Source organism: Agelaius phoeniceus, chromosome 6, assembly GCF_051311805.1.
Source record: "Agelaius phoeniceus isolate bAgePho1 chromosome 6, bAgePho1.hap1, whole genome shotgun sequence".
Taxonomy (NCBI): Eukaryota; Metazoa; Chordata; class Aves; order Passeriformes; family Icteridae; genus Agelaius; species Agelaius phoeniceus.
Genome location: NC_135270.1, coordinates 47,142,670 through 47,168,471, shown reverse-complemented (window position 1 = coordinate 47,168,471; position 25,802 = coordinate 47,142,670). Strand labels below are relative to the sequence as shown.

General features: G+C 38.4%; 1 protein-coding gene across 2 annotated transcripts in view; it reads right to left on the bottom strand.

Moving 5' to 3' along the window:
- KCNK13 (potassium two pore domain channel subfamily K member 13) overlaps window positions 1–25,802 on the bottom strand; it is a 51,407-nt gene that overhangs the window by 20,399 nt on the left and 5,206 nt on the right. The window contains exon 2 of one of the 2 annotated variants that reach the window (XM_077180610.1): window positions 2,172–2,248. The exons of the other annotated variant lie outside the window; for it this stretch is intronic. Coding sequence (XP_077036725.1) covers window positions 2,172–2,248 — 77 coding nt within the window. The remainder of the gene's footprint in view (window positions 1–2,171; window positions 2,249–25,802) is intronic. 2 annotated transcript variants of the gene reach the window in all.

The following is a 25,802-nucleotide window of genomic DNA, read 5'->3' as shown; positions in this document are numbered from 1 at the left end:
CTTCTGCCTCTCTGCTCTTGTGAGATCCCACCTGGAATTCTGCATCCAGCTCTGTGGTCCCCACACAAGAAAGACATGGACCTGATGGAATGAGCCCAGAGGAGAGCCATTAAGTTGATCACTGGGCTGGAACACCTCTTCTAGGAAAACAAGATGAGAGAGTTGGGGTGGTGCAGCCTGGAGAAGAAAAGGTTCTGGGGAGACCTTACAGCACCTCCCAGTACCTAAAGGGGGCCTACAAGAAAGCTGGAGAGGGACTTTTCAAAAGAGAATATTGGGATAGGACATGGAAGAAAGGCCTCAAACTGAAGGAGAGCAGGTTTATATTAGATATTAGGAAGAAATGCTTTACTATAAAGGGTGGCAAGACACTGGACAGGTTACCCAGAGAAGTTGTGGACTCCCCATTTCTGGAAATATTCAGGGCCAGGCTGGATGGGGCTTTGAGCAGCCTGGTCTAGTGAAAACTGTTCTATCCCATGGCAGGGGGATCAGAACTAGATGAGCTTTAAGATAATTTCCAACCAAAATCATTCAGTGATTCTATGAAATGATAAATCCTTCTAATTAAGAAATAAAGCATCCAATATTGTCAATTATTAAAAAGCATTTAAAGTATCTAGTGCAAAATCAAACATAAAATCCATCCTTGTTTGAGCATTTAATGGCTATTCTGGTAGAACATGCATAGTTCAGGGAAAGAAGAATGAAGATGTTTTCATGACTGAATAGCAAATTAAACCCCATCCATCTGAATGAATGTGCACTGACAGATGAGGATATTAAGATGCCCTGCCATCCCAAAAGAGTTTTCTTTTGTGTAAGATCTGTTATTGCCCATATAACACCAATGTTAAGATGCCACCAGACAGAAGATCTGAATATACTTGAACATTTGGCTAGCAATGGCAGCTGTTCCATGTGCATGTTAGAGCCAATTCATGTTCTCTTCCTTCCATCCTCTGATCTGCAGTTTTCAATATCAGGACCTTTTCAACATCCATTTACAAGACTCACAACTGACAACCTAATGTTTAAAGCTGAAGATGTCTTAGCAGACCTACTGAAAACTGAACTCACAAAACCCTGACACCTGGATTCAAGAAGTACCTCAGGAACTGGTCCAGCTGCTTGACCACCTGTGAGTCATTACCACATACCCCACAGAGTATTTGGCAGTGCAGAAGGCCCAGCAATACCTTCACCTCCTTCCCAAATCCTGGTAGGGGTGCAGCCTATAGATTATCTGGTTAGATCTTCACTGAGCAGGTGAGCTTATTGGAAGTCACATTAATTTCCATTTCCATGTCTAGTAAACTTGTCTTGAAAAAGACAAGTGGTGGACAAAGGGTCACAAGCAGAGAAGATACCTTCTAACATCCACATCAAAGGACTGTGCATGCTGAGGGTGTACAAGGGGAATGGACTGATGACTTTGACCAGGCTTGCGTTCCCAGATAGCATCACCTCCTGCTGCTCTTGGAATGGTCTAGGGGACCAGGGGACCATTGATCTGGCTTTGCTGGGAATTTTTTTAGTTTTTATAGGAACTTTGTTTCCCTGCTAGCTCTGTCAGGATTTCTGTTATTCCAGCTTTGCTGCACATTCTGTCCTTCCTCCCTCCCATCTTATCCTTTCATTTTGGGTTAGATGCCATGTTTTCTGTTGTGTTCCTTAGCAAAAATTCAAGATTAGAAAATCCTTTTAACCTCATTTCATTACTTAAAAAAGCATGTATATTAGAAAATAACTACTATGAAACTTAGAAATGTCTCATTAATCAGCTTCCAGCATTTCATAGAGATTAAACATGACATACTTACTGACACAATAAAAACCAAAGACATGAGGGAGGCTGGGCTAACTGACATCATGCACATGATTGAATTTTGGGTACCTCCTCCCAAACAAGTTTTGATGTGAGAACCAATCTGTTCTCATAAAATTATTAAGGGATATTAGCAAACCAGATTAACTTTACTGCATGTCAATTTAAATTTGAGAACAAGATTCTGTGGCTAAAAATATATTATTTGAATGGCAAATTACTGTATTTTCTCCCTACATTATTAGGGTACATATTTCTCTTCAACACAAAATAATCATGACTACATGTACTTCAGTTGTATTTACAACTCAATTATGAAAACACAGAGTGCTCTGTAGATTACCTCCTACATGTCTTGCCACAGCTGAGGCCTTGGAGCTTGTGGGGAAGAGGATGTGCAGTTCTTCCACTCTTGTCTTTCTACAAAACATTCACAATTTCAGTTTAAGACACTGCCATTTTACTTGGAACCATTGCATCTGAGGAGATCTCTGATGATTCAGGCAAAGACACCATTCTCTTTGCAGCCCATTCAACACATGGAATTATTTTTTTTCAGGGATGTTGTTCACCTCAGGTTCACTGAAAACATCAATGCTTACAGTATATTACTTTTGGTACATTAGAAAATGCAACTTTAAAAAACCCCAAAATTCCACCTTTTATATATCACCATAAAAAGCACCCTTTTAAGGAGACTGTATAATTATGCTCCTTTTAGTACAATTTAATATTGCTTTATTTGTTCTACTCAGTAAATTCTGAGGTTTTATTATGGTATCCCCCAATTAATTTTATTTTAAATAGGCTGAAGTGACTGTTTTTAAACTCAGCAGTGTGAGGGCAGGTAATTCAGCATAGCCACAACTTACTGATGTGAGCAGGTGTGAGGAAATGGCATTTATTCCAGTGCTGTATGAGTAAGCTCATGCCAACACAGCCTGCTCAAGGATCAGGTCTGCCTCAACACAATGGTACCAACTGGTAGAGCATAGATGTCTCTAAAAATGAAATGTGCTTTACTGCTTTGGCTTGTAAAATGTGAACACATTATTTTAAAACTCCTGCATTCCCCGTTTTACACAGCCTTTTGCAGCAGTGCTCTCTTTAGAGTGAGCCAAAGCACGCAGTGCTGCCTGTACTGATCCCCAAGAGCTAGGTCAGGCACACAAACAATTCAACAGGCTGAACAAATGTAAAACCTTAAACCATGGGTCACTGCTTTGACTAGGAAGGCATCTTGTGAGTAAGTTTTTCTGACCACTGCACTAGCTAAGGAGAATCTAGGTTCCCACTACTGTTTCCATAAGCTTCTCTTCCAAGATTTACACACCTGGTGTGTATTTTCCAAGTCTCTCTAAAGCCCATGCTCTACATGACCAGTAGTTTAAGCTATAATATACTCCCATTCCACCATGTTTATTAGACATCTGCCAAACACACTTCCTTTCTAATTTGTATTTGGTCATGAGAACAGCAATAGCTGTAAGAACAGTAATAATATAACTCCGTCCTATTAAGATAAATTAGGGGTAATGCACACTAAATAAGAAAATGAAGGTATTATTACCATTGATGGGGGGCAGACTCAAGGATTTTGAAGCCTCAATGAGCTTGAAACAGAAACAGCTATTATACATCTGAGTTTAAAAGCTGACTTTTATCTCCAGTTCTTTTACAACTGTATCTAGTAGTGTAAGATGGACAGGTCCATGTATGCCACCATGCCTCAGCTTTGTAACCTTTCCGTGACCACAGCAGTGAGGCAGAAATCTCATTGAAAGCAAGGTAACAGGTATGTATGGCAATGCTACTGCTGGAAGCCTGTGACAGTGTTTTTCCTCTGTGTCCTCCAGTTTGTCTTTTCCTGCTGTCCTGGTCTCTCCTGTGGATACTGGTGCAGGGAAACCAGGAGTGCAATACTGCTGCTTCCATCCCAAAGGCCACCTGGACAATCAGATAATTGATTTTTCTTATTTTAATAATCCATCCGATTGCTGTTTCCTTTCTTTTCTCAGATCCAACATAAAGTTTAGATTAGCTTGCTTGCCTGTTTTATTTGTCCTTAGGCACTTGGCTGGCACAAGTCCAAGCCATTCAGGAGGAGAGGGAGGACATTCCACAAATAGTCTTCTTTGGGGACACTTTCTGGGATCAGCATTGTCTAATCTTGTTCAGATTAGATTCCATCCACCTCTGCTTTATATGATGGCAGTTCAGCTAAATCAACCTTTTTTCAAGTATGGCAAATTATTCACTTTTTAACAAACTCAAGTAAGACAAAAATCTCCTGGGATCTTATTCAGCCAAACCTTATTCACATGCAGCTTTGAGTTTCATGCTTTATTTATTTCTAAGACAAGAAATTGACTGCAAAGATTAACAAGAACTTATCCTGAAATTTGCAAGGAGGTCTATCATATAATATTTTATTTATTCTTCTATTTCCCAGAGGATAGAATAAAGCTGTTTTAAGAAGTTATAGTTAAACAGTCATTGACAGTTTATACTTCACGGCATTTTTTCAATAAAGGATGATTTTACCCAAGTCAAACTCCAGTAAATTGAACTAAATCACATCAGGAACCGATCCACATCTTCAGGTCTCCAAACAATTCCCATCATCACTAAACAGACACAGTAAAAGTCTGCTAGCAGCTTATAGAAACCTGAGACAGCTTTTAAGTAGATGTGATTCTACCTGAAGAAAACATTCAGATCTCCTGCTCCTATTTTTTCCTCTTTTCACATTTGATACCACCATAATTTGCTAGAAATCAACAATCTCACATTCTTCATGTTTTAAGATTCTCCTCCCTACTATTTATGTGCAGGTAAACTAACTGGAACACTGCAAGGGATAATTACAGCTCTGTACACAAAATACAGAAAGAACAAGATTTCACTTCAAAGCAGATGCACAGCACATGCACACCCACAGATGAAGTGCTGTGTTCAGCATCCTGTATAAAATGCAATATTGACACCAATAATTAAGAAGTAATTGCTAACACTTCCCACTGCAGAACAAGTGAACAGTTCCATCAATGTAAGCTTGGTCTTGCCAATTTAAAGTAACAAGATGCAGGAAATTGCCACATTTACTATTAATAGAAAGTTAAGCAACTCTTCATGGGCAATGGATACTTTTGAGTTCTTTTCACACATTCTAAAATGTCTCTTTTTCTGACAAAACCTTCCCCTCCCTTCCAGGATGAATCCCACTAAGTGTCAACAAGCAATATTGTGCTGCTATGAAGGGATGCTTGGGTTTAGCTTGACAGAGAGAAATCAAAGCCTTTCAATGGAATGTGCACAGATGGTGTGTGGCTTATGCCTTGAAAAAAGTGAAGACAGGAAGCATGAACTTGAGCTTTTTAGAAAGAAAAGCAGTTGTTGATGGCATGTGCAGCTAAGAGGCAGGTGTGCAATGTACACAGTGAGGTGGAGTCTCAAAGACAGACTTCCTGCTGAGCTTCTCACCAAAATATGAATGACTAAAAATATTGTCACTTCTTTCAAAAGCTTGCATATTTGCTTAGTTTATCCTATGGTGAGGAACTTCAGGCTTGAAGCTGTGACAAATTGCAGTGCATGGGTCTTTGCTTCAAGAAAGGAATCAACCAATGGATGGCCATTCAATCCCACTGATAATTCTTCTCTGCACTTTAATTACAAAGGATGGATCTGACATTTTCTTTCAGTGATACAGAAGTCTGATCTTCTGTGCTCTTTATTTTTTTTCTGGTTTAAACCAATCCTGATAGAGTTATAATTGGTTCTCTCAGAGATAACTTTTGTCTCTACAATACAAATCAAAACCAACTCAAGGATTTATTTTTCTTCATTGTAGTTACACAGTCATAGACTACTGAAAGTGAGAAAAACAACAAGAAGAAAGCACTTCAGTAATTGCCATCTGTAGCTCTTTGGAGGATATTTTTAGTTAGCTTGCAGTTAGAGAAAGTGAGTTCTGCTTTTACATCTGGGCAGATGCCTGGGCAGCAATATACAATGTCATAATATTTTGGCTGCAAATACTACAAAAGTGATGATTTAAAAATATTTCTATTAAATGATCACCATGTCTGCTACAATAATGTGTTTACCAGCATATGGAGTGGTAATTAAAGGCTAGAGTAAAACATTAGACTAACATTTTTTCCATTATTTAGAAAAATATGTTTTATGTTCTATGTTTTAGAAGCTGGAGACAAATACCTGCCACAGAGCATATTCTCATGTAGTTTGATACAGAGATATATGGAAGGAGTCACTTTTCCCCCTGTGTATCACATGAAGTTCAGAAAACATGACAAATAAAAAAAAGCAAAAACTATTAATGTCTGAAAGGAAAAACATTATGTAAGATTGGAGATTATGCTTAAAGCAACAAAACTGTTTATATTAAGAAAAGTAATAGTCATTTACTTGGAATTATATCAATATTCTTGCTGTCAATACTTCTTGACATGGGAAAGTAATGAAATTTTTAGCAGGAAAAAGAACCCCTTCTTCATAAATTATAAATGAATGAATCTGTCAATGCTGATGGACAAATTCTGCCATAACTCCAACAGCTGAAACAAGACAAACACTGAAAGTCTAAGCTAGTCAAATTATACAAACCCAACTGCTAGACTAGCTGTATCTAAAAATCACTTTGCTGTTTCTCATGCAGGCACAAAAGGATCACAGCCCCTACTTTTTCATAGCCTCTAGGCTTTTCTTAGCAAACAAATCTCATGATACCCTATTATTTCCATTACTTTTTCCTAAAAATTTTATCTTCTCTCTCTACTCTTTGTATATAGCTTGAAGCAAAAAAGACAAAGTAAATCTTGACCAAGGGCGAGAAACCTGGTCTCTGTAACATACTTCAGGTGTATGAAGAAAGGTGTATTATTGAAGAAAAAAAGACAAAGTGCAAAAAAAACAAGCAACGAAGCAGGATATTAAAGACAATCTGTCAAAACAAATATTTCAGTGATCCCACGTTACTTATTCTCAAACCAGGTGAGGCACAGAATTTCCAAAATATTTCCTAATAATTTGAAACCTGTATGGGGTATCTTAAAAACCCATTCCATTAGTTCAAGTGTACAAAACCCCCTGCATTTGGAGTAAAATCTTGGCTTGCTGAACTCAATGACAAAGAATCACTTAGAAAACTGCAGAAGCCAAAGAAATGATGATTCACGAAGCTTTCACATTGGTATTTGCTTGTACTTTTCATAGCTCAAACTCAAATATTATATTCCATTGGAATGGAAATGGGATGTATAATCTATTGTGGTTAAACTGACTCTCACTGCAGTTATATTAGATAATTAAGTGTTTGCCTAATTTGGCAGATGTTTAAAACTAAGACAGAGGAAAACCAAAGTCTATCAGCTAGCGGTAAAACTTTGACTCCCTTTTCTTTTAACAACTTACAGCACTAATTCCTTGACTAAACCGATGTACCAGGAGTATAAAACAAGTGCTTATCAGAAAAGCATATTAAAGTAGTAAAAGCAACAAAAACACTTCAACTCCTAGCATCTAACAAATTGATCCTATTGGCTGACCTCTAATTGACTTCCCGTGGACCAGTTACTCTACATGTGACTGCACAACCACAGCTAAAGCTGCCCTGTGTTGCTGCAGTGGGGGCAGAAAGGATGAACTGCAAAAGGCCATCAACAGCAATGGCCTCACATCTTCCTGGCCTTTCCCAGACAGCCAGCCTCCCTAACAAGGCAGCATGTTAACCCTGCAGCCCAGTCCAGGTTTGTGTGCTGCTCCCCAGGTTAGCACCACCCAAGCACTTCTGCACTTCTGAGAGAGGCCCAGGCACTGACAGTCAGACACTCTGCCTGCTGCACAGTGCTACTGGAGTGTTTGGTTTCCCAGGAAATATAGATATGGCATTATGGTGTTTGCATGCCCAACATGGTGTTTCCCACCTCTGAAAATAACCAGCTAACCAGTCTTTGTAAAGGGAAGGACTGCTTCCAGTTGCCTGTGAGACAATATGTCTATATCAATTAGAGAGCAGTTTAGTACCCAAAGTATAGCTATTTACACAGCTTATGAAATGATTGATTTATTTTTATACATTCTCATCCACCATATACAGATGTTCACAGAGGAAAGTTTTACACCATTGTCACTCCTTTCCTGTGCCTTTGTAACTCCATCACAAAAAATCTGTTTACACTGGGGAAACACAATGGTGAGTCAGACACCAAGACTGAAAATAAAGTGACATAGATCTGCTGTCAACAATAGATTTAAAACTTTGCACAAGTGACTCAATACCTCGAAAACAAAATAAGTATTTTCTCAAGGTTGACAAAAACTGGAGGAAAACACCAAAATCCCCAAATAATTTCAATAGCCTAGTTGAGTAATAAGCTACATAGTATTTCAGCTACATTACTTTTATATTATGTAGAAAAATATGAAAAGATTTAATATTCTGAAAGCTACATGTTGGACATAGCTTTTCTGTTTGAATAAAGTTACATGGTATTCCTGAATTTAAAATAGGATTCTTATTATATCAAGATTTCTAACTCACTGAAGTTATTAAATTGGCTAAAATGTAACATGCAGTAGGATCTGCATAACATCTAACAAAATATCCCTCATTGACTCATAAAATAATCAAGAGTCTTTTCCTCTGCAAGAACTACATCTTATTAGAAGAGATGCTACATAGGTGCCTCTTCTGCTTGTGACTGAGCATGTAAGTTCTCTCAGCATCTGCAACTGTAGTTCACCTCCCACTCCACCTGGCACAATTAAAAACTTGTAAGGAAGTTACAAATTCACAAAAATTTTAATTGTCTTGCCCGTAACCTAACAGACAACCCACGTAATCTTCTAGACCACTGCTGATTCAAAACCACAATCTGATATCTCATGATTAATAAAATTCCCAATTTTTTCCCTGATATTTATCTTATACTTTTTCTTACTTAATATTAGTCCATTACTATTAATCATGCTTTCTCATGTTAACTAAATCCATTCTTCCCATAAGGTTATGTTTTCAAATACCTGTAGATTGTCACCAGTTTATCTTGGACTACAAAATATTTACAAGCTACTACATAACAGACTCTTACCATGCAATTAATATTTGCCTTTTTTAAATCCTGTCACCTATTCACACCTCAACCTGCTGGAAATCAGTGAAGCTCTCCCTTAAGCTCATTTTATTTGGGAATAATTTTGTTTACAATAGCAAAAAAAATTAGTCAAAAAGCTCTGTGTGTTTACCCAGATGAAGTTGTGAGAAAGCACTTCAGGGCCCCAAAAGCCTCTTCCCCTCTGGCCAGGTGTGTGGGGAGCTGGTTGGGGCTGGTTGAAGAGGGGACCTGCCCCAGCTCAGTGCCCACCCTGGCACCATTTGTGTCTCCTCTCCCTGGCTCTGGACAGGGATGGTGGCAGAGGATCTGTTTGCTCCCCTGCCAAACCCTGTGCAGCCCTCTGGTATCCAAACAAGCTTCTGGGAGGCTTCAGGAGGCATCAGCCTGAGGGTTTCTATAGAGGCTCTTGCTAGAGAGGCAGTACAATGGTTGCTGGCACTACCCCACCACCTTAATGAGGGAGGCAGAGCTCCTAACTGCAGACATCTGCAGGGCAAGGAAAATGACAGCTTTCCCCCACTTCCTTCACAAAACTCTGTGAACTGACTAAGCAATAACTGAGTTTTCTGGTTTCTAGAAGTACAGTGGAAATACATAACTTGACTTGCAAAAAACAATTGTATTTTCCGTGCTGCTAAAGCATTTATCATGAGGACATGCCATTAGTGCTTCTAGCAACTGTGACTCAGAGAGGGAAGGGAACTGTTGGGTTCTATTTTAAAGAAAAGACTTCCTTAGAAAAGTGTGGGCTTATTTTTAGAAGTCTGTAAAAGTCACTTTGATTCCTCAGAGTTCTTTGAAAATTACTGGAATGTGTGATGCATTCATACCTACAATAATCACATTAGGATATTTGTTAGGAAACTCATGCTTAATAAATACTGTTATTTGCTCTAAAACTCGATTTCCAGCTCTAACAAGTACTTAGGAGAAAAGTCTGTATGTAGGCCCCTGTTAAAGCTTGTGGTGACTCCAAAATCCAGAGTTTCAGTGGTAAACAGTTAGCAGTAAATTTATCCCTCCAAATATCCTATGTTATAGATTAAATGGAATTTTTTTCAGTGTTTCCTGTGTTTTTTTCAGATGAAGACAGATTCAATTAAAACTTTATTTCTAAGCATCTATTCTAAACTACCATTCATATTTATGTTCATTCATTATGCTACAATAACTATCAAGGGCTACTTAGACTGTAGCCTTTCTGATTTCATTATATACTCTATACAAAATTAAAAGGCATACCAAGTGCTAAAATGGCAATAATACAAAGTATAGAGAGGCTGAGTTAATTTTATCACTAGCAATTTTGCTGTTACTATGGCAAGTGTGAAAGCATTCCCATTATTTAAGGCAGGATTTTGCAGTGCTACAAGTCCTCATCTCAGAGATACTTAAACCCTTTTTTAATATATTAATTACTTCTACTATCCATCTTTGACTTTTCCCTTGTGGACAAACATTTCCAGCCCATGGCCTCATTGATTACAGCTTTCAAGACAGTTTCAACACAGCATTTGGATCTGATTCTGTCTAAAACTGCATACATGAACTGGCTCTGCTCCTGATTTTACCCTTGGCCAGGGAGACCACCTGAATTAAACCTTGAATATTGCCAAGAGAATAGTTCAGTAAAGAGTCTCCCTGAAGAAACAAAAATCAGACTGTTGGGGGGAAAAAAAGAAAATATATATGGAGGAAGCAGCATAAAATATATTAAAAAACCTATTTAAATGCATCTATGTATGTAAGCCTCTTAACTAGTGAATGATTTCTTCAGCAAACTCTGCCCAGCCATTCCCTGAGAATTTAAGTCAAACTCCATGGTTTGTCTTCCAGGAGAAAAAAATCACAAAATACTCTCCCCCTAACTTTCTGGTGCATTTGCTCATTTTCAGTGGACAATTTCACACACTGCCTTTCTCTTGTCTTTAGTTTCCAAGTTATTAAGTGGTTGATCCCTAACAAGCAAGCAGCAAAGCCATCACAACAGGTAAGGAGCAAACCTCCTAATGCTCCAATTTGTCTTCCTACCTGTTGTTTAAGGGCATACTGTGAAAAAATGCTTCATCCTTGCATGGGAAAATGTGGGATGACAGCCTCACGAGGGTGAACATTTTTCTCCCGATTTCTTTTTACCTTGGCAGACTATCACAAATTATTTCTATTTCCTAGAGCTTCTAGGAAAGCAAGGAAAAGTAACACCAGCAGACCATTAATCCTACTGTGGTAAAGGCTGGGGGCTTAAATCAGCAGCATTTATGCATGTTGCATATCATGAAGAATGTGTGTGTAACAGCTGTGTGTTCAGCCTCACAAATGCATCATAAACACTATATACACTTATGTATACTATCTTATGTATCTCATATATTATATCTTAAAATCATTCAAGCATTTTACTCCTGCTACATTTCTGTAAGGCCTCATGTTGAGACATTAAGCCAGTGTTTCCTCTATTCATGCATGGTTGCTGTGGAAGCAGGATGTAAAGATCCCACAGCATTTACAAGGTGTGGGGAAGTCCTGCTGCCCTACCCATACCCCCACCTTCCTCTCTGCCAAGGCACTCATTGCTTTCCCTCTGAGAAGGGTATGCCCCAAATATCACTGTAGTATGAGATCAAATTTGGAAATACAGGAAGATCTGCAGGAAAACATCACTCCAGAGAGAACTAGTTTTCAGTAGCTGGCAAATCATTCCTGACTTATATAAACAGGAACTCTAAGGTGACTGAAACTCAGATTATAGCATAGTCCATTTTAATGTTCAAGACTATCTGTAACAAATTGACAGCAACATCTTGGCTGCCACATCTGCTTAAGTGTGACAATTAATTTTAGGGTCTAGTCTCTTTCACTGAGATAATCAAGTCCATATGGTCCAAAAGGGAAATTTTATTCCAATTTTCTACTTAAAATACCTTGTTAAGGAAGGCAAATTAGCAAGACGACACTGTGTGCAGTATTGTAAAGATCTTAATCAAGTCACCCCTTTGAGCAATATCCTGCAAGTGTAGCTTGCTGATTTCTTGGCATTTTTCCCATTCCAAAGCACTGAGCCAATCTTAAGATATTTCAGGACTAAATACAAATCACCACAACTAACACAACTGGATGCAGTAGCATGAAAATATTAAGTTACCCATTCCTTAAATACATTTCTTCCTTCCAGATCCATGTTTATTTTTAAGAACAAAGCACCACTCCTCCAGGAATACATCCAGTAATGCAGAGTTTGGGGTATGGAAAAAAATACATAATCCAAACTCATGTAGGCGAGAAACTGAGATATGTCCTTTTCTCCTTACCTATTATAAGCTGACTAGCAAGAAATAAAAGTGTTGCTGAGTTCTCAAATTCAGGACTTTCTAGGCTTAGGTAATACCATCAAGCTCTAATCTAAGAAAATAGATTCGTGACTCAAAACACACTCAGTTCCCAGCAACAATCAGTGGCACTGCCTCTATAAGAGAGGAACTAAAATCGCCATTAACAGCAAATTTCATATCCCAGTGTGCTAAGCAAAACCATTACCATTGTAAAGGTGCAATCACCATTTTTCCCCTAATAGCAGAGCAACTAATTTCATTGCAATATGGCTCCTGAAGTGAAGACAGAAGTCTTAGGATGATTTGCATTTCAATATGGAAACAAGAACCTGAGAGCTGTAAAATCAGCTTCATACACTCATATTATTAGCACTGATCTCTTCCTAGCAACTGACAAAACTCCAAGGACAGCAGGCTTTCTTGCCTGTACTTGCAATACTCTTCTTTCTAGCTGGTATGTTATGCTGGTTCTAAATGGTGGTTCCATGTTTTTTTAAACTATAAATATCTGGGTGAATTGGTGTATTTTTTCCATTCTTTACATTTCAGGGTTTATTACTTGTCCTGGATTTTCCCTACTGAGTACTGAAAGCTCTGATAATTTATGAGCCCAAGGTTTATACTGGGGGAAGGAAGAGTGAAAATCTCCCCCACAGAATCTCCCTCAACTGACTCAAAGCCTGCTTTCTCTGGTAACTCTTATCTTACAACTGCTGAGGAAGATACATCGCACTCTTGATTTTCATTAAATGTGATCATGAGCAATGTGTAAGAGTGAAAGATGAGTCACTGAATTTTATGGAGGAGAGAAACACAGATGTTCCATTTATACACAGCAAATTTTTTCATAGTCCCACAACAATGAAGAGAAATAAAATATTTCAGCAGAAAAACTGATGAAGGTAACAATAAGGATGCCACATACTAGTTTCTAAAAATGGAAGTAAAGTTTAATCTCAGTCATTTTCATAAAAGATTTCAGTTTTGTTTTACCCATTTCTGCTTCCAGCTCAAAAGTTGCTCAAATTTTAATCCAAGCACATGCAAATATCCAGTCTCTAGCCTTCCTTCTTATCCTTTATATTCTAATATATTTAGATAAGTATTATTTACAAAGCAAAAACATTTTTAGACAAAAATCACGGTTTCCCTGCCTATTTTGCCATGAGAAGTCCTCCATAAGTCTGTTGAACCTATGTATGTACATTTACATACTACATGTGAATGCAAAACTATTCTTTCATGCCTAGCTTTGTATTAGAAAGAGTAATTACACCCACAAATATGTTGTGAAGCTCAAAGCTTTCAGAAATCTAATGAAAAGCTTGGCATAGGAAAATCCAGTACTAATAGCATCTAAAACAATAACAAAAAAAGGCATATTTGTAGTATTACTTGGGCTTTGCAATAAAATGGAGCTTATGTGCCCACTTGCCCCCACCTCTCTGATTATCTGTCAGTCATACTATGCTTCAATAATTTTTGGAGTTGTTGATCAGTCTCTGTCAATTCTCCAAGATAATTAGGATCCTACACATTTTCTGACAATTTGAATTTAGGTGACAGACAGAGATGCTAATTCATGTTGTTGCAAAAGTAGAGCAGCCTGATAAAAGTTCTATATAATATGTTTGACAGAGATCAGCATATTCACATTTCCTAGCATCTAGCAATGTAGCTTCATAAGCCTGATTTTTGTGAAATGAAGGGGATCAGAAGGTAGGTAGTTTTTGTAGAGGGGGTTGGCTCAAGTAATGAAAGGAATAAATCAAAGGAGACTCAGTTCAAGTAAAAATTAAATTTTAAAACAAATCTAATCAAATTGTAACAATCTTAATCAAGTTTCAGTAGATCCTCACCAGGCCATTTTGGATGTTAACACATCCACAATTCACTTGAAACATGAGTTACAACCCTGCTTTCTTTCCTGAGGTTATTACCAGATGTGTGAGTGCATCAGGTACAGCTAGAACTAAAATCACCCCTAAACTCAGTTCCTCTATAAGGACTTGACAGTCATCACTAGTCTCTGTATGACTTGGATCAAGTACCCACATTTTCATATTCAATACATGGTATTACTCCTGCATTTTGATTGCTTAACAAACACAGACATTATCTATATGATGTATATGGTTACTACACGAAAACATCCTACCTGAAAAACAGAAAATCTCATATCAAGTACTGTCACAGCAGCTATCACAGCTGAGACAGCCACAACTCAGAGTACCACCATAGAATTTTAGGCTTTAAGCAGTCACCCATACAGAGTAACACCAGCCCTCATCAGAAGACTGCAAGCAGCTGCCATTTCTTGTTCTTCAGCCCAACCTTTTATCACCTCATGCTGATGCATTGCACCTGTGTGCCTCTGTTCCCTTTGTGGTTGGTCAGTGCCCCTGGGCACTCCAGGGCTCATTGCTGTCAATGCTGCTCACCTGCTGCTCACAGCTGTGCCCATTGGGGATGAGGCTGGGCCAGACCCACTCCCAATCACCACAAACTGTGTGCCTACAAAGTACTGATAAATTTGAAGGAAGATTTGGAGGGCTGGTTTGTTTTTATGTATTATTTCACTTTTTTGTGTAGGTAAGTAAATGAATACAGGTCTTCTACATCATGGCACATGTCAAATACGCATTCACACAGAGGTATCTCAAAAGCCTGGGCAGCCCTTCTCTGTAACTTCAGCAAGGAAGCAATCTGTAAGATAAGAAATCTTCATTTCTAAGTGCTGATGCACTGAAAATAAGTAGTTTCTGTCCAAGACTAAGCCAATCACAGCCCTGCATCTGCAGATCAGCACAGTCTGCTGGCATGGTGGCCTTGGCACTTTGGCTCCTGGTGACACGCTCAGGCCCACTTGGCAGCTGCCTTGTGACATAGGGGCAGAAAGGCTCCCAGTTTAGGCTTCACACTTCAGGCACAGGCTTTGACTGATGACCATGAAACTGTTTCTGCCATGGCTCATTATGTTAGGTCTAAGGGGACAATGACAGTTTTTCCAACAAAATGCTCTTGATTTAATGAAACTAAACTTTCTGCAATCCAGAAAGGTTCAAAGGAGAAAATAATCTCTCAAATGCTGCAGGGTTGTTGTTTTAATTGCTAATTTGTGCATATTTTGACAATAATCATCAAAGCCTGTGATGGTCCCAGAGGTTCCCATGGTGCTGCTATAAGATGTTTTGGCAGATTCTGCAGTCCTCAGACCAACACTAGGAGGATTTACTCAAGAGCATATACAGGGGTTTTTCCTTTGCTTCACACATCAGAACTTCAAGCCTACATAGTTTTGTCACAATACTTTGAAAACTAGTCTTTTAATGTAAAATTAAATGGACATTAAAGACTTGAAATCTAATAAATCTAAAAATTAGCTAGTTTTTTCTCCTGAGATTGAGGTTTTACAGAACACTCTGCTTCCTTTTCTGTTTCACCTTGCTGTAAAAAATGCCAGTATGAAGAAAATGAGCAATATTTCATTGTCCTTTGAAGAAATTAATGGAGAAAAAAAGCAAATAGAAATTTTCATTTATGTTTTGTATGTAATTGTAGAAGGAAAAATTAAAATTCAACTCTGCAGGAACCTGTTTATATGTTTTACTTACCCCAAGTAAGAAAACAAGTAGTTCTGTTACTTGAGGGTCATTACTAAGGATGCATAAGATTAAGCATTTGCATAAATTTGGACTGTATTTCAGACTGTATTTCATTGTTTGTCCACAAAGTACCCAAAGTGCCTTAATATCAGTTTCTGTGAATAAGCTACAGCAATTCAGCCAGACTTCCAAATCCTGCATGCTAGGAGTCGTGTAGAGAGATGTCCAAGCTCTCTTTGTATCCTTGGCTTATATTTGTTGACTTTACTAGACACTGGCAATTATGGATTCTGCTCAAAATCACTAGTGGTGTTGCCTGAATTTATTGTATTGCAAGGACTGAAATAACCAAACACCTGGGAAGTCAGAAGCTTCAGCTTCAAGTCCTGCTTGGCCACAGGGAGGCTTCAAGCATTGCTTTTATTCCCCAGAGCAGTATCTAAACCAACCTACTTGAACACAAGGCTGAGCCTTTTCTGCTCCTTCTTAGGGAACCTGTGCCATGGTGCTAACTTCTCAGGAGGAGACATGGAGCATGGACACAGAGCTGCCATGGAAAGCAATGATTGCGTTGCCCCCTCTTTCATTTTACCAGTATAGCGAAATTTTGACACTGACTATAACCACTTACAAATTCTGTTAAGGGGTCATCTTTCATCCCTGCCCTAGGAAAGTTATGTTCTTCACATGAATCTGCTTCTGGAAAAACCACTCCTGTCAGCCCCCTAGCTCACTGCACAAGACAGCTGGCTCAGGAAAAGCCTGAGGAAGCTTCTCCAGAGCTCTGTCCTAGAAAAGCACTCTTCAGGGAAGCCAAGATCCAGTTCAACACAGCCTGAAACTCTCAGTCATGCCTGTGTTGTCATCAGGGGCAAGGTAATGGTCAGGAAAAAATGAAGACGTAAACAAAGAGGGGGGCACAGGAAGATTGAGTGCAAAGTCTGTGGTTGTTGAAAGCAATTTCATATAAAGTGGAAAAACCATTCATAGCAGTGTATGTTGAACTTCTGCTGACTTCAGACCCTACAGCTTTACTGAGTCCTGAAACAAAAAACAAGACCCAGGAACACTCTGAGAGGGATTTGTTTCTCTGAAAAAAATAATGGCAAACACAACATTCTCCATTTTAGAAATAAACTGAAATTAAAAAGCCTACCACTGTTGCTGCTATTTGACACAAAACTGAATTTCATTATTTAAGGAGACAAAACCTAGCCAGGTATGTTATTTCTGAGTCCTATTCAGTGTTTGATTATGCATCTACTCTGCTGAGTATCTTTTTGTTCTACATTGCTTAGTTTTGTGGTGTCTTGCATAGATTTATTTTTTGGATTTCCTCTGAAAGGGCAAGTGTTGAAGACAGTACACAGCTACAAAAACAGTTGTCATATGCTTCAAAAGTATTTGTCATTCTTTTGGTATGGCTGTTATTCCCAGTACTTAAAAGCTGTCTTTGATGTAATTGAGGCTTTTACTCCTCTCTATCTATTGGGCTTTTAATCACCTCCTAATTAATGAAGTAATGACAACCAATTATATTCACATCTAACACAAAGCATATTGTTAAAGTTTGCCATTACCACTTTCCTTTCTTGCATGCTAACACAATGTTGTAACCCTAACATTTTCCGCCTCACTGCTGCTGGGAGCATTAATCAGTAAAGTTATTTATTCCATTTTAACATTTTTATTGACTGGCAATTATGCATGAAGAGATGAAATGTCTGCATAACTCATGACTCTCATAATGCTTCTTTCAAGCCAAGTAAAATTATTTCTTCCATTTTAACATTTTTATTAACTGGCAATTATATATGAAGAGATGAAATGTCTGCATAACTCATGACTCCCAGGATGCTTCTTACAAGCCAAGTTTTCAAAATACTTAAATGTATCAGGATCCTATTGTTTTGCTCTGGACAAAGCTTCATTAAAGCTACAGAAGGGAGCTACACCTCTCTCTACAGGTCTACATCCATGTTTTATCACTGGTTTCAATTATCTAGTCAGAGTTAGAGCTCTGCAAGAGCACAAGCCTCAGAAACAGTGGGGAAGGCTGACTTCACTTTCTTATATTCTTGTTGATCAGCACTGCTGGGTTTTTTGCCAAGGAGAATTTGAATTTGGTGCTGTATTTAAGGCAGAGGTTTCTGACATTCTCTATGAAAAAAAAGTTTGTTTGCTTTCTCTGGATTTAAGTAGGATTCTATTTGTCACCACAGATGAACTTCACCAGGACTTCTTACCAAGTCCCATAATAGTTACTTGACGTGAAGAAAAGCCCATGCTGCCAGTGGCTTGATTCTTTCCTAATTTTAAAAATAGAGCATCTTTGAAAAATGCAAAACAATAAGGGAACAAAGAAAGAAAATTACTTCTATTAGAATTGTTTCTGTTTACTAGAATAAACTAGGAATTTTCTAACAAAACATTTTTTCATGGGATATAACAAAGCTTCAAACCCAAGTGATTCACAGACACATTTTGGTTTTGATATACTTTTCCCAAAACAGAAACAGGATTCTGACAATTGAGCAGCCATCATCCTTAGTGCTCTGCTGAAGAGCTCTGGTTTCCTTGTGTGTGGCTCAGGGACTGCCCCACTCTGTGGCTTGTCCAGTCACAAGTAACTCATAACCCCAACATGAGTTTGTCACAGAGCCAAAGGTTCATGACAGCCCAGCTGTGCTGGCACTTCTCAGATACACAGCACTTCTCAGCCTCCTTTTGGCATGGGAGAAATTTTCCTTATTCCAGGAAAAGGTCCCCAACTGTCCCAATACCAGAAAGGTTCCAGAAAGCACTTTCTTTTCTAAATTCAGCAAGTGGAGTCCTTGGAACACTTGGCAGTGTGCAGAATCCCTGGCATTACATATATCTCTGCTCCATGCTGCTTTGAAAAAATAAGAAAAAACATATATTCCTGCAGATGTACTTTTGTGTATGATCTGTAGAAACTTTGGAATCTCTGTATCTGAACAGATATACAATCTGTATAGAAATACAGTGCAATTGATGGCTTTTAAAGTGATTGAAAACTCACTCACTTTGTTATTTACATGCTCAATTTTAAACACAACAGGAAAATGGTTCAAAAGTTTCTACAATAAAACCTCATCCAGTTAATTTCTTTTTCCAGTCCTCTCCTGAATCAGCTCTTGAGGCAGGAGATAAATCATTCTAGGGGAGCAATAGAGAAAAAGCATCTCAAGTAGGAACCTTTCTCCTTATAAAAGGACAATTTGCAAAGCTTTTTGTTATACAGCTTCAGCTGCATAAATTACAAAATATTTAGTGTTTTGTCATGACAAGCCTATTACCTCTACCTTCTGTTGTTCTGCTCTTTTGGAGTCCAGACAAAGAAATTGGAAGGGACAAATGTAGGAACGTTGAAACTGTCCCTAATGGCCCTCAAGAGTAACTAAGGACACTCATGAGTAAATATTTTATTTCTTTTTGCAATATTTCAATACTATAACTTCTGAGAGTTGTACCCCATGGGACGTCAGAGAACAGCCAGAATACAGCACCCAGTGAAAACACGGCGAGAATCCTTTTATGTACCTTTACCTGGAGGATCAAGATTCAACTATGGGCAAGGCCAAAGTTTTACAGAGGGTGCCAGGACTCTTCTAATGTTGCAGGGTTTTGGTTTACAGCTTGTCTGAAAGGCAGCATCTCCTTCAGCACAAGGATGTTTAAATTTGTGGTGAAAGAGGAAAGAATGGCCAGTACTGCTCCCTGGAGCACTCAGACAGTCTTAAGGACCTTCTCATTAAGTCACAATCCAGTTGGACCTGCTGACTTGATAAACCAGGAATATTGCTGCCTGAGAGGGATGAGGTAGACTCCAGCTCTTTGAGCAGATGAGAATTTCTATTTAAAGAATTATACATGAAAAATGAAAGGAAGAAGAGCAGCCTGTATAACAAAATTAACTCCTACTTACAAAAATAAGAGAAACTGGCCATTACAAAATATTTTTCTTAGAACAAACAGCAAAACAGTGCCAGCACATAGCATACAGGGAACTGAAAAGAGATGTGATATAGGAAGACTACAATAGGAAGACACATTATAAAAAGGAATTGTTCTGCAATATGAAAGAAAAGTTGCATATATAGAGATTATTTTGCCCTAACAGCACTATTCTACTTATATCTTTATGGAAATGACTTCAGAAAAAAATATTTCTGCCCCTAACTGGACTATAATATTTCTTTATTTTCCATGCCATTAATGGAACATGGTTTTGCTCTAAGTGGTGTAAAATTTTTGAGCTTGATTATATTAATAACTTCATGTGTGTGCATAAGAACACAGAATTCAGTATTGTGCCTGTCTGGTGGGCATTGTCCTCTATCAGAGAGAATCAACAAAGCTCAGCTATCCCTACAAGCAAGTAAGAATGAGAGAATCACTAGAACAGATGGGCATGAGGAACAGTCTATTTTAGCAAGAAGGCTGGACAGCTGTTTCTGTGAAGTTCTGACCACTTACAAACAAAAGAGTCTTGCAGAAAAGTACAAAATGGATGCAAATACATGCTTAAAATAGGAAACTGGGTTTTTTAAAGTCTGCACCTGCCTTTAGTACTTTTAAATTCAATGTTTTGCTACTTGTTTGGAGGTTTGTTGCAATGTTACATTGTTACACTGAAGGAATGAATGCTTTCCACTTCTTTAGTTTTCTAGTAACTGATTACTATCAGATTTTCAGCAGAACTACTTTCTATTAAAAACAGTCACAACTAAAATAGGCATATTAGTTCTGCGTGAATAAATCATATTAAGTGTCTTATTAATATTCTCATTGTGAGAACAAAACCACGTCAAACTCAAAACTGGCTTGAGGTTGCAAAAAGCCTGGGCTATATTTGCAATCAAGAGCACCTACTGATATATTGAATTTTCACTTGTCAAGAAGTCTGAGACACTTCCACAAGCCATATTCTGCCTTCAGGGATGGCAGTGTGAAATCAATGGAACACTAAAACCTCATGAATGCTATAAAAATCTCCATGCTATAATACTAAATATTTTTCCTAGGAATTTAAATTATAAAATAATATTTCACTATTTAGCTATAAAAGTTCTTTTTTTTTTCATTTTTAATATTGAAAACATTCTAGTTTTAAGTATTCTTAATGTGCTGAAAAAGCTTTAATATGTGAACTGCTGGTATACCAGTCAGCTGCACCTTTAACAGCAGAAATAATTCCACTGAACAAAAGTACTATCTATCAGTAAACAGAAACAGTAACAAAGCCTTTATCTCCAGTATTTCATATCCTGACCAAATTATTTAAAAACTCAGTTAAGACAGTCAAAGACAGTCAGCTAACACTGGGATATAAGTTTGCAAGCCTTCCCCCAGCATTTGTGATATAATTTTAAACAAATTTCTCCCTCTTTGTATATGTGGGTTAATCCAAGTAAAAATAATTATTTTATATTAATGACTATAATATATATCATTATTTAAACTGATTATTAATTAATAATCACTTAAGTCAATATAGTCTTTTTTTTAACCATCCTTACTATTCTGCATACCTCTTTGTTCCTAGAATTCATCCATGGGACAAATTAAGACTGGTCCTGTAACCAGCAAGTAATTTGTTTAAATAAGTGTTTTTCTTTTCTCCATCCAACTTATCCCACTTCATGGCATGCCTAATCTTCTCAGCCCTGATTAGGCTTCTGATTTCAATTTAAAAAGGAAGTTTCCTCCAGGAAATAGGAGAATTGTGTCGCTGCTCCAGTCAGAAAACCCTCACATGCTGAGTGCCACAGGCCATAGCACTGATCTCCAGCTCAGGCTCCTTAGAGAACTTTTGGTTTGGAAAATGAGAGATTCCTTGGAAGTGAGTATTAGGCAGAAGCAGTAGGATGAGAGCAGGGCTATCAGTCCATGAGGTCAGCAGGCTGGAGAGTGGCCTGGCTGGGGAATGGGTGCATTCTCCACTTGGCTTATCTGGAGGAAGGCAACACCTGCTGGAGCTTTCCTTGGCCTGGTGTTTGCGTGCCCAGTCTGGCAGGGAGCTGCAAAGGCCCTGATCTCCTCCCCTTTGGGCAAGGGCTGCAGTGCAGTACCCTGGGCATGGAGGCCAACATTGCATTCAGACACACAGGGCTCCTACATGGTCCCTGCTGCATGTCACCTGAGGGACTACATTCAATTTTCAGCAGTGTTTTGTGCAAAAAATGGACAATAAAAGTACTTTCCTCATGCCCTTTGTCCCCAAGTCATACCAGTACATCAAACACAAGCAGAAAGAGGTACAGCTGCCAGAACAGAGACTTCCAGGAAAGTATTTAATTCCTTGCAGGACCAAGTTCTTCAAAGTAACCTCCTGTTTATTTTTAGCTGGTTTTCTTGATGCCTATTTTTCCATCCAAGTTGTTTTTTTTTTTTAATTCCAGCAGCAGTAAAAATATTGTTATATCTGATTTCACTGCTTTAATTAAGTAAGTACTTCTCAGTCCATGATCAGTTCTATTTTGTTCTGGTTAAAAGTTTATTTAATTTGAGACATATTTCAACCAGGGTAGCATAATGGCATGTCTCAAGGCCTGCTTGATACTAATATTAAAATGTTAGTTTATTTCCTGAAGGTAAAAAAAATATCTAAGAAGTTTAGTGTAAATTTGTCAAAAAATTCTTTTTATCTGCACTCTAAAAATAGAATTCAAAAACAGCAAAAGAACAAGACTCTATATTATGCAGTGTGATTACCACCCTTTTTTTTTTTTTTTTTTTTTTTTAAGGATAATAGGAATAATGAGCACATACTATCACTGAACCCGGGGAAAAAAGCCCTGGCAGAGGCAGAAAAATGTAATCTCATCCATTCACTGCACAATGAGGAAATTAAGGATTCTGTATAATTCTTGTTAAGTGTCTGGTTAACCTGAGTGCAAAGGACTCTGGTGATGAAATCTCTGTGTCCTAGGCAGACTGCACACTTGCTTCATTTCATTCAGAAAATTTTTTCTCATATACAATCTGAATCTTCTGTGTTGCAATTTAAGCCCATTGTCTTTTATTTCTTCCTATCATCATTCTTTTTTTAAAGACTGGCAAAATGTTTGTCGTTTTAAATTGCCTGGAATTTCAAACCCTTCTACGAGTTGCCAAAGTGCCCATTACTGCTTTAGTAATTTCTTTGAATATTCTAGAATGCAGTTGAGTTAGCTTAAATGATTTTAAAAGATCTGACAGATTTAGGGATTCTAACCTATTCTTTTACTTTCCCCTTTCTTACAAGTGTTAATTGTACCACACAACAGTTCAGAGCTGACCTTTTCAGAAGACTGATACAGAAAAAGCCATTACACATTTCAGCCTTCTTGGAATTATTTGTTGAGAGCTCTTCCTCTTTTCTGTACAGCAGGCCAATGTTTTTCTTAGTCTTTCTCATCACTATTGTGCTGATGAATCAGTTCACATCACCCATGATACCCCTTGCTAATAGCATAATTTTGTATCTGTTCATATATTTCCATTTTATTCCTTTTATTTGTCTTCACTGATCTAATTTTCTATCAATTTTCTGTATGTTTTCTTCTTGTGACAGAAATTAACTTAAAATCTATATCTTTGTCTTTTACTGTAGTTCCTGTCCTCCTTCTGTATTTCACATTTGGATCCCTTGAGCCAGAATCATTCATATCTTTTGTCCAGGAAACTGAAAGTCCCCCTTAAATAATTTTTCTTCAGTTTTGGTTCCTCTGAGATTCTAAACTGCAGATCTGTATTTAAAGCTTTACTCTCAAAAATACAGCTCTGAATTCTGGTTTTCTGTACTTCTTCCTTTCCCTCTGAAGAATAATGAACTCTGCCACTGCATGGTCATAGAATTTGCCTTCTACACTTACTAGGTTAAAGTCAAATCCAGAAAAGTTTTTTCTTAAATTTCTTATATATTTCAAAAACTTACTAGGGAATTTGTGCTCAGGTCCCAGCATATTCACCTGGAAACAGGGAAATCCCCATATTATTATAAAGTCATGCCCTGGAAAATGCCAATTCCTCACAAAAATCCTAATCCTGATCTTCTTAAGAGAGTGTAACTGATAACATGATTTCCTTTACAGAATTCAAGTGTTTTTAACTACTTACTGATCTTAAATGAGAGAGGGAGAGAACCTGTGGCAGAGAAGTTCCAGTCAGTACTGCCAACAGTGCTGACCTGGTTCTGCTGCTGCCTGGGTGTCCACCTGTAGATTGACAGGGTGGGATTTATTTCACCAAAATTTCAACACTAATAGAAGTATGAACCTTTGCACATGACACATCAGCTATTTAATTCTAGTCATGGAACAGGCACATTAGGACATATAAATTCATGTAATTTATTTTAGATATCTTATGTAAAACCGGATGACTGGCAGTAACAGATGTAAGAAAATTTACATGTGAGACCAGACCTGGCCCTTCCCCATACCTTGTGGATTACAAACAGATGGCTTAACTTTTATTTTAACCAGTGTCCAAGAGAGAACATGCTAGGCTATCACACGTGTACCTTTTTTAGATCTTGCTTATAAAAGAAGATTTCCAGGTTGCTTTAATTTTATACTTCCTTTCTACAACATTATTTGCTTTAAGTTTTCTACACTGTTCTGCATATAGCAGAGACTGGTGACAATCCTATCATTATAACCAATGTTCTCCTTTTCACATTTTCTCTACATCTTTGCTTTATAAAGATCTATCATATATTATAGAAAGCTTTTGGTAAAGTTAGAGTAAACTATCTAATAACTTGTCTTTCAAAGGTGGGCAATGTTCTAGTTTATTAACGGATGCAATCCAAGGCTGGTGGCAATCACAACTTCAGTGACTTGACAACTACAGTAGTCTCTGTAAATGGCCTCAGTTTACCTGCAGCTTCCCTAAAAAGCCTTTTGCTCTAGAGATGCCTTCCTTGCTCTACTTATGGTTCAATGGCTAAAGCAGGCAGGTCATTTTGAATTATTAGAGCTGTTTGCAGCTTGTGTGCAGTTTTGGGCACCACAATATTAAAAAGACATTAAGTTGTTAGAGAGCATCTAAAGGAGGACCATGAATATCATGAAGGGCCTCGAGGGGAACTCTATGAGGAGCAACTGAGGTCACTTGGTCTGTTCATCCTGAAGGAGACTGAGGAGAGACCCCACTGCAGCCTACAACTGCCTCGTGGAGGGAAGGGGAGGGTCAGGCACTGATCTCTTCACTTTCATGACCAGTGAGTGGACTGAGGGATTGGCCCGAAGTTGTCTCAGGGAAGATTTGGGTTGGATATTAGAAAAAGGCTGTTCACCCAGAGGGTGGCTGGGCATTGGAGCAGGCTCCCCAGGGCAGTGGTCACAGCCCCAGCCTGACAGAGTTCACTAAGTGTGTGGACACTGCTCCCAGGCACATGGTGTGACTCTTGGGGCTGTCCTGTGCAGTGTCAGGAGCTGGACTCGATGATCCTTGTGGATCCCTTTCAACGCAGGAATGTTCTACAATTCTATGATTCTAAATACTTCAGGCATGGTACTGTTAGGTAAGGGCAGACAGTGTGGTCTCTGTGAGACCAGGAGTAAGCTTGGCCATGGCCCCAGGCGGAGCATTTACTGCAGCTGCCACTCTCTGCTCAGTCTGCACACAGGTGGGGAGGGATAGAATGTAAGAAAATAAAGATAGTGCAGAAGGTAGTCTCACACCTGAGGAGTTGCAGCTGTACTGATCACCAAAGATTAGGAACAGGCCTGCCCTTAATAGGCCACAGCTGTGTCCAGTAAGAAGAAGAGTGCTACAAAAGAGTGGGTTAGCTGGGTGAGGAGTTGTTGGAGTTTGTTGTCTGTATCGTGAAGAGAGATGGAGGTTGTTATCTGTGCAGTGAAGGAGTCAGTGCTGTGAGGAACTGCCC